The following is a 15,574-nucleotide window of genomic DNA, read 5'->3' on the forward strand; positions in this document are numbered from 1 at the left end:
TTTTCCTGTGACCTACTTTTAGTTAAAATTCCTTTAGCCAAAAGCAATTCAAAAGAGACGGCAACACTTTAAAAGGAACCAGTGATTCACAGAAGAAGGAACACATATATAAAGTTGGTTTCTACAATAATTGTTTTCATCCCAATAATTGTTTTCATCCCGATGATGATGGTTTGCGATACAGTAAGCATTATGGCTCTTTCACGAAAGAACAGATAGACTTTATTTTGACCACCGGAAATAATTCCTCGCGGACATTTTTCCAGAGCTGTAATATTCACAAAAGCATTATGTGTCAACGATATTTGCCTGAGATACCCGGACGCGTAGAAATAAAGCACGTCAGCAGGAGCAGCATTTGATGCAAGACGTACATCGTCTCCAACGGCGACTATCCTCTTCGTTGAGCCATAGTAGCTCACTACCATAAGTCTTTCTGAAACACATGTGCATATCAGCTGGTGGTTTGCGAAAACAGCAAGCTCACGACACCGCCGTTTGATGACGTCTTCGAGACGCGGGCATTCCAAATACAGCTTTCTCAGAAAACCACCGAAGTAATCTATGAAGATAAGAAGACCCTGGTCTTCATCCACAGCCATGTGTTTTGCCGGGGCATTAATCACAAGTTTCCATTGGCCCGTTCTATCAAGAGGAACGTTCCAAATCCCAACCGGTTCCATCATGGACACCAGAAGCCGTCTTGATTTTGGCAAGAGGGTTATGCAAGTAATTTTACTGGCATTTCGAAGGTAAGGATATGTTTTTAATTTTTTGCGGTGTAGAGACAGTTCAAAGAATTTAGGCCCACCTTTGGACCATATTGGACCGTAGAGCAACCGTGTCCATCTTCTTTGCTGAGCCTTCTGACCACCTGCAAAAGAGACGCCGTGGTCAAATCAGGGGAACTTAGCACTGCTTATGAATTCCAGTCTTCGATACCTTAGAGGTTGACATTTTCGGTGAACGTACACCAACCTGCGGGCCTACTTCCGTGGGTCTCGTCATCGCAAATTACCCGCCCTTGATCACATTGATTGCACTACCCAATCAAACGTTGATATGAGAGGAAAGACAAGGGAGACGATTTGTATCTAGGAAGACAAATTTTATGGATAACAACTTCTTTTAACTGAGTTAATATGTGAATGCGACGTGTCGAAACAGTCGAGTGAGTGAGATTTTACGCCGCATAGGCGAAATTTGAGCCGTATACGACCAAATCAAATATACAGAGATTATTATACGAGCAAGTGTGGCATACGACTTATACGTAACGAGTGTGAAATTTTGTATACATTTCACACTCGTTTCGTCATATGACACACTCGCTCGAGTGTAATAATTTCTTTATAATCCATTTTATTCATGCACATTTGTTCAGCAAAACACATTATTATATTCTTAAGGGTGAAATACTGTAAATTTTGGTGAAAATAAAATGGTATTTTCACTGAGTAGAATAACATGTTATTTCATTGAGTAGAATATCACTTTTGCCTGGAACTACTTTCTGATTAAAGAGTTACCTCGTCGGATGTCTCGATCATTTATAAACAATGATCAAAATATAATAAATAGAATATTTTGTTAATGTTGTTAAATAACATGTATATTTCATCCCGTGGTCTGACAAAGTTGCGCCACTCGTGAACATATCAACAAATATCCTCTATTTATTACTCTCCCTTGGAAGATACTGCATTATCTTACCTTCATGTAAAATACTTTAATTTCATTGGTCAATGACGGTTTAAGTTTCCGTGTCACCCTCCCAGGAGGGTGACAACTGGAAACAAATATTACCCACTGCCACGGTAACCGCCACACTCCGGCACAGCGATGACTTAACATAACATCACTGCCACAGGCTAATTTGCATATCACGTGACCGGACTTTTCTCTAGTTTGTAATCAAACGCGCATATTCATAATAAGAAGAGACTGGACTCACGAAAGCTTATCGGCGCTCTCTTCATAATGGTTTACATTGTTACATATATATTCTTCCACAACTGCGACAGTTAGGTCTATGACTACATATTTAGATATCAAACTGGCTTCATCGTTTGCTCTCCATCAGCTTCGATGACAGCACGTGGAGCCGTACAACCTATGTAAACAAAAGGATCGCTACGCAAATCGAAATAGTGTTACATGTTTTTGGATATTTCTCAGTGAAACTAAACCATTTTATTAAAGATGTTTAGTTAGATGTGTAGACTCGTCAAAAATATAAAAGTGAAAAGAAATCTGTACATTATATTGAATGGACATTGCAAGATGTGACGAATCGTCACATTTTTCTGGCCTGTGGCAGAGATACTATGCTGGCTTGCCGCATGGAACTCTGGGTAGGAGATTGACCTAACTGAGAGGCCATCGATTATCCAATCAAATCGTTAGAATCTCAGGTCAAGTCGTTACGACACAGGTCAACGCGATACGACACTCGTGTGACGTACGAGATTAGCATGCACCTACCCATACGTTGACCACGTTGAAAACTTATAGTGTAATACTTTTACGTCAATATTACACCAGTGTAATACCGCTAGACATATGACGTCATAATGGTTTACAGTTATGGCGTCTGATGGAGACCTTGCTTGACACCTATGGCGTCTGAGAGTCACCAGACTGTAGGCAGTTTCTATCAATTTATGTTGAAGAATAATAAACAGAATACTAAACTCGTTTCCGTGAAATACCATTTACTCGTGAAAGATTTAGTATCAAACGTACGAAATAAATGGTATTACACGAAAGGTCGTTCAGTATCCTCTTTATATTGTACCGTTATCATTTCTGCTTTATACCTGTACAAGCATCTGTTTCAAAACGTTGCAATCACGAAATAGATGAAGTTGTCATCCAAAGAGAATTGTTATTATTTTACTTCCCAACTTTTAAAACGTAGCTCAAAGAAATCAAACCCACCACCAGTTTTAATGGACATGAACACACCCTTTCAATCAAAATGATTTTGAGTTCTCTCAGTTTCGCGTCGGTCAGTTTTTCAACGTTGAATATCTCGCAAACAACTCAGTGAATCAACGAGACTGGTACTCACGTTGGTATAGCCAACCCAAGATTGAGGCTTGTTTGTGACTTGAAGGGCGAAGCAAACTGGCAGATGGAAATCAACAACGGGTAATTTGACTGACTGACTGACAGTTTGGTTTTACGCCGCTTTCAGCAATATTCCAGCAACATCACGGCGGGGGACACCAGAAATGGGCTTCACACATACGGGTAATATGAGATTGCAATAACAATGGATCTGTTTTCAGGGGTTAGTGTGTGTTTACCGATCCATTCCTGAAGTAGTCCATCGTTACATTCCTTGACATCTTTATTTCTGTTTCATAAGAATTAGTTGAGTGAGTGAGTGGGTTTACGCCGCATTTAGCAATATTAATGCAGCATCACGGCGGGGGAGACATTGTAACCAAGTGGGGAATCGAACCCGGTTCTCCGGCGAGAACGCTTTCAAATTCAATTATCACAACAACAAAACAAGATTAGTGCTGCCATGTTCACACGCCAATCACAGACTTATGAAAAGGGTATCGGAATAACTACTCAGTAATCTTTACGTTTACTTTTCTGCATCTATTTGGGGTAAAGATGGCCCAATCGCCAAAGGTTAGTTGTGCAGTGTTGCCTCCCTTGGCACACCCAAAGCCTTTTATCGTGGGTTCGAACCCCGGCTCGCCCCGATTGTATGTCTCATCTCTCGAGGGCTTCACTAAAGTAGCAAAAGTCTTCAATATCGTCACATAGGGTTATCCTCGCACATTTAGCTGTGATAGCGTTCAAAACGGCGAAAATGCCAACTTACTCACTTACTCACTCTGCATATACCTTCCTCATACCCGCCGTTATGTAGTGGTACAGGTTGGAACTCACTCACTCACTCACTCACTCACTCACTCACTCACTCACTCACTCACTCACTCACACTCACACACTCACTCACTCACTCACGCACGCACTCACTCACTCACTCACTCTGCATAGTCCTAATCGTTTAGACACCACCTTCCTACCTTCCCTTCTGTAGAAATACAGGTCGGTATGCTTGGACCCATTCTGGTGAGTTTTGTCAGCGGGGCACCTTGCAGCATCACTGTAAAACTGACAGGTTCCCTGGAGGGGGTTGTAGTAGAACGACATGCATCCTGACGTCATCGTGCACAGCCGTTCACAGTGGAGTGTACGTGACACGGGACACGTCATCATGATTGACGTCACGTTGACGTCAGGTCTGTGGCCACGACTGTAGGTGGCTTTGAATATGCGGCCCAAATCCAGACCACTGACTCCCAGATGTCCAAAAAGGAGTGCTATTCTGAAAATGAACACGGGAACATATACTAAGTAACTGTGCACAACACAGTTGCATAAAATAAAAGTTATTTGAAAAAGCGTCTCAGCGCCGGGAGTGTGCTTGAAACTGGAATGGCCTAAATGAAGTGGGCAGACATTTTAGTGTCCATCGAAACACGATCTCATCTCTATGGAGACGTTTAGAACATAATGGGAACACGATAGATCTGCCTCGGACCGGCCGTCCACGCGTGACGTCACGTCAGCAAGACAATCACATTCGGCTGACCCATCTAAGGAATCGAATCCTGACTGCCAGTTTGACTGCTCGGACCATTCTTGGCTTACATCCAATCAGTTTCAGGAATGTCCGGGGCATCACATCTCATGGTTGGACTCAACTTGTCATTGTCAATGACAATCTGAGCAGTCTGCAATACAGGGATGCAGGACTTGACATTCGCCCACTCTCTCCTCATAAGACTTTATTTAATCAGAAAGTTCCGAAAAGAGTTTTGGATATTTTACTGATTTCAAAACTTTTAAAAGCCTAGTCAATAGTGACATAATTTCCATAGACTTAGATATGTTAGTTTAGATTTCATGAAAAGAGTTCTGCAGTAGAGATAGATAGAGAGATAGATAGATAGATAGAGAGAGAGAGAGAGAGAGAGAGAGAGATTCTCATCGCACTCGTATTTCGAGACGAGCGATTTCATTAGATGATACTTTTAAAATGAGCCAATCAAAATGAGCGTTGCAAACTTTTACTATTCCTTGTGTCAAAGCGATAAACTGGAAATATTTAGGTTATAGATGCAAAAAAAGTGATCAATGATCAGACAATTGCAAATACACTTAACCAAAATTGCCTGTATGGTCTGGCATTCGTCGCAAGAGTGTTGGCCACTCGACATATAAGTTCAAAAGCCGGTTCCAGACTTGGACATTCATCGAAATCAGCGATTATTTCTGCTGGTGTTGATCCAGGTTTCAGTTTTGTTCGCCTTTTCTTTTCGGTTAGGTTTTGGTGCATTGTTGATACTTGTGACTTAATAGTATCTGTTTTCATGGTTGTGCACCATGTCACAAACGACCCGTTGCATCAACCTTACGACAAAGTTTGCAATACATTTCCCCACCCCTTTCATAACGTGATATTCCAACCAGGGGAATTCCGCCACCCATTTTGTTGGAAAGTAGGCTGTCTTCTTTTCATCTTATGTCCGTTGTTGCTGGAGCTTGTCCTCTTTAGTTTTTGCGTTTTGGGTGGCGGTGCCACATTTGCCAAGAAACGATGCATTTTAAAATTGAAGCACTCGGAAAATCTAGGATTTTTTTTGTTACATTCGGAACATATCGCATTTAGACATATGCTAAACTTTCACACGTTGCCGTGTTCACTCGTTTTGCTTTTTTCATTCATTCATTTATTATTTGAAAGCTCAAAACATGTACAATTATATTGACAACCTTAAATATCTACTAGACCGTCGGGATAGCACTATCAAAGTTGTAACTGGTCCTGTCAACATTTTACTAGACCCGGGCCAGTGGGATAGCATGAATGTCGAGCACATTGGGCATGTGCAGCCGTTCATTCGAGGACAGAGACACGACTTTACACTTCAGCAAGTTAATGCCTATCAACATGTCGCTCGTGATGTGACAGATTCCTGAGACAGCTGAACATTATGGTACTCCTCTGGTCAGCCCTTTCTGGTCAGCCTTTCTCCGGACCCGTTCCCTATTGAGCATGTTTCGGGTGAAATGGAGCGACGTTTATGTCAAGCTCAGAATCAACCACTGACGTAACCTGAATTGGGACAAGCGTTGGTTCACACATGGTACAACATTCCCCAAGCTTCCTTCAATCGTCTTAGCCTGCAACAACGCTAAACGGTGGACACACACGATACTGAATATGTGAACTGACTTTTGACACCACGTCTCTTCAAGGGCGTGTCACGATGCCTAGTGTCAAATCATACAGATTTCGAGATTATCCTGTCAACAGTTAAACAGTGATTAAGGAAAACACCACAAATCATGTAAATATCTTGTGGGATTAAAATTACATATCATCAAATAATACATTTATTTCAGTAGTATATGTAGAACCAAATTCATGTTTTTTTCCTCTCGTTTGTCCCTAAAAATGTGCAAAACTCAATCAATCTATTTTTGAACCTAAAATCAAATTGTAACAAGAAATCTACTTTCTTTATGATGTCATTTATAACCTTAATTGCACTCTTCAAAAACAGAAACACATTTAATATATAAGCCATTTTAGAATAAGTTTTTGCGTTAGTTAAGAAACAGTTATATCATGTAATTTCAATGGTAAAAAGGTGAACATTCACACGTCTATAAACAAAGAGTTCGCCCAAACAACAGCAGCCTTTATTGTTGTGTTTCTGTATACTTGAGTCCACAAGACCGCAGCAATTACTGCTCGGCACCGTCTTGGCACAGACTGGATAGGTCGACGAAGTCGCTCTTGCGGAATTCTTCCCCACTCTTCCTGCAATGCGATGACCAGTTGTGGAAGTGTCTGAGGCGTGTTTTGACGTTGACGTACACGTCGATCGTGTTCATCCCATAGGTATTCTATCGGGTTTAGATCTGGTGATCGAGAAGGCCATGGCAAGACATTGGCGCTAGAACTGGCAAGGTAGCGGACCGTGACGCGTGCTGTATGTGAAGTGGTGTTGTCGTGCTGGAACAACTCCCTCTGTCGGTCCATAATCGGGAGCATGTGACGTGTAAGGACTTCGTTGATGAACAGATTTGCTGTCAAATTCCCCTGAACCACCACTAAATCAGATCTTTGAGTGCTGTATATCTCACCCCACACCATGACACCGTCTCCACCGAATCTGTCGACCTGTCGAATACAGTTAGGGGCAAAACGTTCATTTCTCCAACAATAAACACGCTGTCTTCTACCTCGCCGTGACCGGTTTTGAACAGTGCAGTTTCTATCATTATATGATATCTATACTGTCAGGCAGTCTGGTATTCCGATTGCACCTGTATGTACGACCGTGGATAGAGTAGCCTTGCTTGGTCGACTTGTCCCATAATAGTAAAGTTATAATCACTCACTAATAACCTGTTTCCATGTATAACCAGTTAAAGAAATTTGAACTCAACGTATTCCTTCGTCTTTGTCAACGTGTAATTCTGAACTAGTCCCACTGTCAACATACACGCGTTGGTCGTATCAGTAATTACCGTATTTCCCCTAAAAAGGGCCGGGAGACGAAAATTTGCAAAATTGAGAAGTTCTCTAGTACAAAGTTCTAAGGGATTTTATTATAAATATTATAAACATGATTTATCTTTTGAACCATACCTGTTTATGCCAAAAGCAATTTACATTGCCTATTCTTAAATTTAGAACTAGTAACCAAGACTGGCCGGTGGACAAATACTCCTAGATATGATCGTTTATGTAAATTATGTAACTCGCTGTTGGTGATGAGTTTCACTACCCGTTAAGGTACCAAGCTCTTCACCAACAGCGGCAGCTGTACATACCTCAGTATGTCAATACCTGGCCCAACCTTTATACACTTAAAAGATTACTTTGTTCAAAGAAAGCTAAAATGCTAAAGATTTGACAAAATTAATTAAATGTATCAATAGAAGTTTAGATATAAATACATGTAATTAAATGTTTGTTTCATTCTCTAATGGGACCCTTTTATATATAAATATGTATGTGTCTCGTATTGTACATTATCCTGCTTCAATTATATCTCTCCAATGCCATCTGTATATGTATACAAGTTCCAGTTCACTCATGTATCACCGTTGGTGGAAGTGGAGAAAAATAAAACTTCGAACCAGTTTGCTAGCCAGTTGGGCTAGCTATGCCCTGAAAGTTACTAGCCGACAAGATTATTCACTAGCCCAAAAATTTGATTGTAGAAATTAAGCAAAAGATTACAAAAAAGTAGATTCTACAAGTCGGCATGACACGGGTTTCATGATTAAGCTGCTAATATGGTGAACATTTTTATCAGGCCAGAGTCTTGCATGGTTTGAAAGTGTGTTATAACTTAACAAGTCGAAGAGAATGATATATTTACAAAATGACCCAATGAAAAATCACTAGCCAGTCGGGCCTGTGACTGTGGAGATTTACTGGCCTGACTGGGTTTTACTAGCCACGGGCAAGCGGGCCAGTGGCTATTTCTCACAGTGCTTCAAACCTTCGGTAAACAGCTCACTAACAATTACGGTAATTACACCCAGTACGCAAAACAATGCCGGGACTCCAATAAGCGCCGTGTCTGGAAGTCCGATGAAAAAATAAGCGTCCGGACACTTCTTAGAGGAAGTACGGGGTACTTTAAATGTCTGCTGAACTTGAGCTCGCTGATCCCTAAAATTAGTAACAGACTCGTGTTGTCAATTTCTATCGTACTATATTTTCTGCCTCAAACCATTTCTCGAACCGCAACCCTACAAATTGTATCAATCATTACTTAAAAAAGCCGCTGACCAGGATTGTGAAATAAAGCGAGTTGAAAATTAATGTCACGTTTTAAGGTCTCGTTTATCCCAAAAATTTGCAATAGGGAAATCTTAAACGTCTTTTTATATTCTGAAACATCACTAATGGAAACCTACAGCTTGTTCAGCTTTGACCTGCTCAAGTGAATACTAATGTTTTTGCGTGACCGTGTCTATTATTGTGAAGGTGCACCTTTGTCGCCGTTTGACATCTCAGTGTCGAGAAATCGTCAGCAGTGTCCTAACTACTGGGACAGAAATATTGCAGTTGAACATGAAATAGAAAAAGTGATAATTGAACTGGGTGTGGAGTGATAGCGAGAGTGAATCGGATTGTGAAAGTAACTGACGTCTGTACGTTGTAAAGTTAGTAAACCAAAATATGACTGTATAAACAATTCAATTAAAATATGAAATGATTGTTTTTTTCAGAAGTGTTGTTTTCCGGGACAAGTTTTGTAACGAATCCATGTATGCATGTTTTGCACGAACGCAACATTAATAACATTCTCTGCTCCCCTATTTAATGACGTTAACTCGACCTGCCGTCTGTGCCATTTGACCTCCCGGGTCATGCATATGTAGAGTAGCTCAGGTCAAGCTGAACAAGCTGTACAAATTGTAACGATCATTACTTCAATGTACTTCATGATTGTGAAAGAGTGAGTGAGTGAGTTTCAGTTTTACGCCGCTTTTAGCAATATTCCAGCAATATCACGGCGGGGGACACAAGAAAATGGGCGTCACACTGATTGTGAAAGATGTCCCAATGGATGATATGGTTACTTCAATGAATGTAATACATCAAATCTTTACGCCCATATACAAAAGCCATTTTGATATTAATTGACTTCGTATGACGTCTATGACTTTAATACAACATCCTTGATGTATATTTCAATTATGTATGAAACGCTTTCACGGAATATTATAGAGATCCATTTCTTAACATTTCTTTTGAACCAATATTATCTTTTTTCAATAGATGACATTCAGAAAACAGTACCAATTTGTGACATCCAGATAACGTGATAAATATAGTTACATCGAGGTATGACTATGTTTTGCCCCGTTCAGTGAATAAAACATTGAAAGAGTTTTCCAATATGACCATGACTGGTATCAATGAAAGCATAATGTCAAATATTTATATCGTTTTGGAAGCCATTCAGTATTCGTTAAGTCAATACTTGAAACATAATGATTGTACTACAAACTATTGTTGGAATTAATGATTCTGTAATTATATTTTAATATCAAAGTCTTTTCTACACACCGGATCTGGTGATGTTTTACCGAATTCATAATCGGAATGAACAGATTCAAACTCGAGTACCAACTTTCGGGACACATTCGCCGTCCATCTGGATTGCATGGACACAAATCTGATTATTATATCCCCAGATAACCCAAGCTGAGTGTTAATCGCTATAGAGGGTTACAGTCACATGACTTTATCCCACCGGGTACCCATTTTCTGCTGGGTGAACAGAGGCAATTTTTAATAAACTCACTTTCCTAAGGTGAGACCACATGTATCACATGTACTTCGCTGTGGGACAGGGCAGAAGTCCTAGAAACTCTCAGGAATCAAGCTGCCAAACTCGGTCACCCATGGCTTCTCCGCGCTCAACGTTGCTTAACTTCAATTGATTTGTGACCTGAGCTCTGTTCACAGGACCTCGTAACACCAGTCCCATGCTAATAACAGGACACAGAATGACAGCATCTGATAAAGCTACACCTTGTACAGATGTACAAGTTCAAAGAACCCCCGCTGATCCGCTTCACAATTGGTTTCCAACAACCCATGCTTGTCCTGCGAGGCCATTCGGGAGGTACGCTCTGGACATTAAATAAAGTAGCTTTTCATTTAAATAAAATTACGTTAAAGTTTTGTTAAATGAATTTGTTTCTGTTTTTATGTAATTGGTTGACAATTTGAAATTATTTCAGTACGTTGTGGAAATGCAGAAAAGTCCAAATGAAAGTTCACGACCAACATGATTCCGAACATTAATATTGTATTTGATCAAAGGATTACTATGTAATTATATTTATTTGTAAAAAACTGTATCAACCGTTGCTATAAACTATATCCCACTGGGATATCACGGTCTGTGGAGCGATGTGCACGATGCAATGTAGATGAGGAAGTAACTTCTGCGACCACGAACCAGTGTTCGAAATAGTCACTGGCCCGCTACCCGTGGCTAGTAAAAATCCAGCCGGGCCAGTAAATCTCCACAGTCATTGCTAGTGAATTTGAATGGGGTCATTTTGTAAATATATCACTCTCTCCGACTTGTTAAGTTATAATACACTTTTAAATCATGCAAGATTATGGTCTGAAAAAAATATTACCATATTAGCAGCTTAGTGATGAAACCTGTGTCATGCGGACAATACCATATTCTCATCTACTTTTGTAATATTCTGCTTAGTTTAAATTTCTGGCTAGTGAATTATTTTGTGGGCTAGTAACTTTCAAGCATAGCTAGCCCGACTGGCTAGCAATATTTGGAAACTATTTCGCACGCTGCCATGAACATATCCCCGCCATAGATAAGTGAGTGAGTGTGGCTTTACGTCGCTTTTAGCAATATTCCAGCAATATCACGGCATAAGAATTGGGCTTCACACATTGTACCCATGTGGGGAATCGAAACCGGACGTTCGGCGTGACGAGCTGACGCTAGGGTTACCCCACCGCCCTACATAGATAAAAGAATCATCCACGTAGATATAACAATCAAGGCCCCTATTCTCGAAACGTTCGTAGACCTAAGAATTCTTAACTTTGATCGTAGCCAATGTGTTAAGAACGTTTGGAGAATAGCTAGCCTGCTACGTATGTGAAAGCATCCTTTTAGTAAACGAAAGTATCTTTTACGCATATAAAAATGTCCATTAAATAGATGTTAGTATTTTTACGGGTTTGAGAGTATCTTTCACGTAGACGTTAGTATCGTCTAGTTTTATGAAAGTACCCTTTAAGCAGACGAAAGTATCTTCTACATATATGAAGGTATTCTTTAAGTAAACGTAAGTACATACTACGTGTATGAAACTACCCTTTACGTAAACGTAAGTATTTTCTACACATATGAAGGTATCCTTTACGTAAACGTAATTATCTTCTACGTATATGAAGGTATCCTTTAAGTAGACGTAAGTATCTTCTACACATATGAAGGTATCCTTTACGTAAACGTAAGTACATACTACGTGTATGAAGGTATCCTTTAAGTAGACGTAAGTATTTTCTACACATATGAAGGTATCCTTTACGTAAACGTAAGTATCTTCTACGTATATGAAGGTATCCTTTAAGTAGACGTAAGTATCTTCTACGTATATGAAGGTGTCCTTTAAGTAGACGTAAGTATTTTCTACATATATGAAGGTATTCTTTAAGTAAACGTAATTACATACTACGTGTATGAAACTACCCTTTACGTAAACGTATGTATTTTCTACACATATGAAGGTATCCTTTACGTAAACGTAAGTATCTTCTACGTATATGAAGGTATCCTTTAAGTAGACGTAAGTATCTTCTACACATATGAAGGTATCCTTTACGTAAACGTAAGTACATACTGCGTGTATGAAGGTATCCTTTAAGTAGACGTAAGTATTTTCTACACATATGAAGGTATCATTTACGTAAACGTAAGTATCTTCTACGTATATGAAGGTATCCTTTAAGTAGACGTAAGTATCTTCTACGTATATGAAGGTGTCCTTTAAGTAGACGAAAGTATCTTCTACACATATGAAGGTATCCTTTAAGTAAACGTAAGTACATACTACGTGTATGAAACTACCCTTTACGTAAACGTAAGTATTTTCTACACGTATGAAGGTATCCTTTACGTAAACGTAAGTATCTTCTACGTATATGAAGGTATCCTTTAGTAGACGTAAGTATCTTCTACACATATGAAGGTATCCTTTACGTAAACGTAAGTACATACTACGTGTATGAAGGTATCCTTTAAGTAGACGTAAGTATTTTCTACACATATGAAGGTATCCTTTACGTAAACGTAAGTATCTTCTACGTATATGAAGGTATCCTTTTAAGTAGACGTAAGTATCTTCTACGTATATGAAGGTGTCCTTTAAGTAGACGTAGAAGTATCTTCTACATATATGAAGGTATCCTTTAAGTAAACGTAAGTACATACTACGTGTATGAAACTACCCTTTACGTAAACGTAAGTATTTTCTACACATATGAAGGTATCCTTTACGTAAACGTAAGTATCTTCTACGTATGAAGGTATCCTTTAAGTAGACGTAAATTATCTTCTACACATATGAAGGTATCCTTTACGTAAACGTAAGTACATACTACGTGTATGAAGGTATCCTTTTAAGTAGACGTAAAGTATTTTCTACACATATGAAGGTATCCTTTACGTAAACGTAAGTATCTTCTACGTATATGAAGGTGTCCTTTAAGAGTAGACGTAAGTATCTTCTACACATATGAAGGTATCCTTTAAGTAAACGTAAGTACATACTACGTGTATGAAACTACCCTTTACATAAACGTAAGTATTTTCTACACATATGAAGGTATCCTTTACGTAAACGTAAGTATCTTCTACGTATATGAAGGTATCCGTTAAGTAGACGTAAGTATCTTCTACACATATGAAGGTATCCTTTAAGTAGACGTAAAGTATCTTCTACGTATATGAAGGTATCCTTTAAGTAGACGTAAGTATCTTCTACATATATGAAGGTATTCTTTAAGTAAACGTAAGTACATACTACGTGTATGAAACTACCCTTTACGTAAACGTAAGTATTTTCTACACATATGAAGGTATCCTTTACGTAAACGTAAGTATCTTCTACGTATATGAAGGTATCCTTTAAGTAAACGAAAGTACATAATACTTATATGAAAGTATCCTTTAAGTAGACGTAAGTATCTTCTACACATATGAAGGTATCCTTTACATACACGTAAGTGCATACTAGTTACGTATATGAAAGGACCCTTTAAGTAGACGTATGTTCTACATATATATAGGTATCATAAAAGTAAACGTAAATTTACATACTACGTACATGGAAGTACCCTTTAAGTAGACGTTAGTATCGTCTAAGTATATGAAGGTATTCTTTAAGCAAATGTACATATCTTTACGTATATGTAGGTATCCTTTAAGTAGGTGTAAGCATATTCTACATATTTGAAGCTTAGTCGATGTGAGTATCATCTGCGTTGAAGTTAAGAAATGTGACTGTGACGATAACCCTTTCCAGGGATAATCTATTCATTTCTTCTTCGACAACAACATGAGTCTGTAAAATATATTTGTATAGTCGTTACGTCATTCTGACAAGTATATATCAAGTATATACTCTGGTTCCCTACCTCACAGCTTGAAGAAGAGGTGTCAGCATTGAAGCTTGGAGTGCCATACCTCGGCTGCCGCTCGAACCTGCTGTAAGAACAGAATGATATCCGAGTCCTAGTTCCGATACATCCAGACAACTTGCTTTGATTCCAGCTGGAGCGGATTATTGGAGGTTTCCAAGCATTACAACTCGCTGACGTATAACCATTGAATTCTGTTTATGAATGTTTGATGACGGCTGACGCTTCCCTTTTCAAATAACGTTAAACCAGTTATCCACTCAACTTACTAAACTTGCTGCTGAGTGACTGAACACCTCGAAAAAAAGTTAAGCATCCCCGGTATATTTTACCATGTACGTTTCGGCTAAGATCAGTTGTGTGCACGCACAGTACGTTGGTACGTTTTCAGTAAGATCATTTATCATCCAAAACTGTGTTCCACTGGAGATATTGCTTGTGTGAGTTCAAACGATATCTCACAGGAGATATCGTTTTTTATTACCCACGTGGTCAACGTATGGGAGTTGCATACTAATCTCGTACGTCACACGTGTGTCGTATCGCGTTGACCTGTGTCGTAACGACTTGACCTGAGATTCTAACGATTTGATTGGATAACCGATGACCTCTCAGTTAGGTCATGTTGTGACGGAACTACTTTTTCATTCATAACAAACACGTGGATCCATTCATTCTACAACTAAATGCATTGTGGGAATGTAAACATCGCGAACGTTGCCGTGTCGCTGTTTTATTGTGAGTCGAACTGAGACATTATACCCGTCGAAAAACGTAAACGCAATGTTTCCACCAGTGATGTTAGCCGAATGAAGCAACTGCAAACCAAGAAACGGGTGCGACGGAGTAGTTTACTGTAGGAGGCTGTACGAGGCGAAGACAACTGACATGCATCGTGACGTCGGTTACCAAGGCAGTGACGTCATTACAGTGACGTCATGCAAATATTGTACTACAGTACAAAACTCTTCCGCAACCTCTTTATGAAACCGGTTTCGGTTTGAAACCAAAATATTAACAAAACTACGTTATTTTGTCAATTTAATGCATGTAAGACGTGGGTAATAAATAAAATACCACACTCGGTCTCATTACATACGAATTATACGAAACTCGTGACCTTCCTATGTTATCTGACCTCGCTTTCGCTCGGTCAGATACCATGGAAGGACACTCATTCGTATAATTCGTATGTAATGAGACCTCGACAGTAGTATTCTTTTTGACAGTAGATTTTGAACAATGCTATGACGTCATAGACTTGATGACGTCACAACGCTATTACATCGGTGGAATGCAGGTCTAATGGCAGTA

At 39.3% G+C, this 15,574-nt stretch overlaps 1 protein-coding gene across 1 annotated transcript; it reads right to left on the reverse strand.

Annotated features, from left to right (window-relative positions):
• Positions 1-190: 190 nt before the first annotated feature.
• On the reverse strand, positions 191-14,376 carry LOC124264998. Its single transcript, XM_046699775.1, has 5 exons — positions 14,258-14,376; positions 4,053-4,354; positions 812-874; positions 375-436; positions 191-268 (listed from the first exon to the last, which is right to left on the reverse strand). The coding sequence occupies exons 1-5, from the start codon at positions 14,302-14,304 to the stop codon at positions 191-193; spliced, it is 552 nt and encodes a 183-aa protein (XP_046555731.1). The 5' UTR covers positions 14,305-14,376.
• Positions 14,377-15,574: the final 1,198 nt, after the last annotated feature.

The sequence above is a fragment of the Haliotis rubra genome, unplaced genomic scaffold (assembly GCF_003918875.1).
Source record: "Haliotis rubra isolate DU_JTF1 unplaced genomic scaffold, ASM391887v1 Scf955, whole genome shotgun sequence".
Lineage (NCBI taxonomy): Eukaryota > Metazoa > Mollusca > Gastropoda > Lepetellida > Haliotidae > Haliotis > Haliotis rubra.

Bases quoted from the DNA above. Each gene is read 5' to 3' on its own strand.
- LOC124264998 (XM_046699775.1), bottom strand. From the start codon at position 14,304: ATGGCACTCCAAGCTTCAATGCTGACACCTCTTCTTCAAGCTGTGAG. The intron at 4,355-14,257 runs GTAGGGAACCAG...GTTCATTTTCAG, and splicing joins CCTCTTCTTCAAGCTGTGAG to AATAGCACTCCTTTTTGGAC. The intron at 875-4,052 runs GTAGGAAGGTGG...TCTCTTTTGCAG, and splicing joins GTATTTCTACAGAAGGGAAG to GTGGTCAGAAGGCTCAGCAA.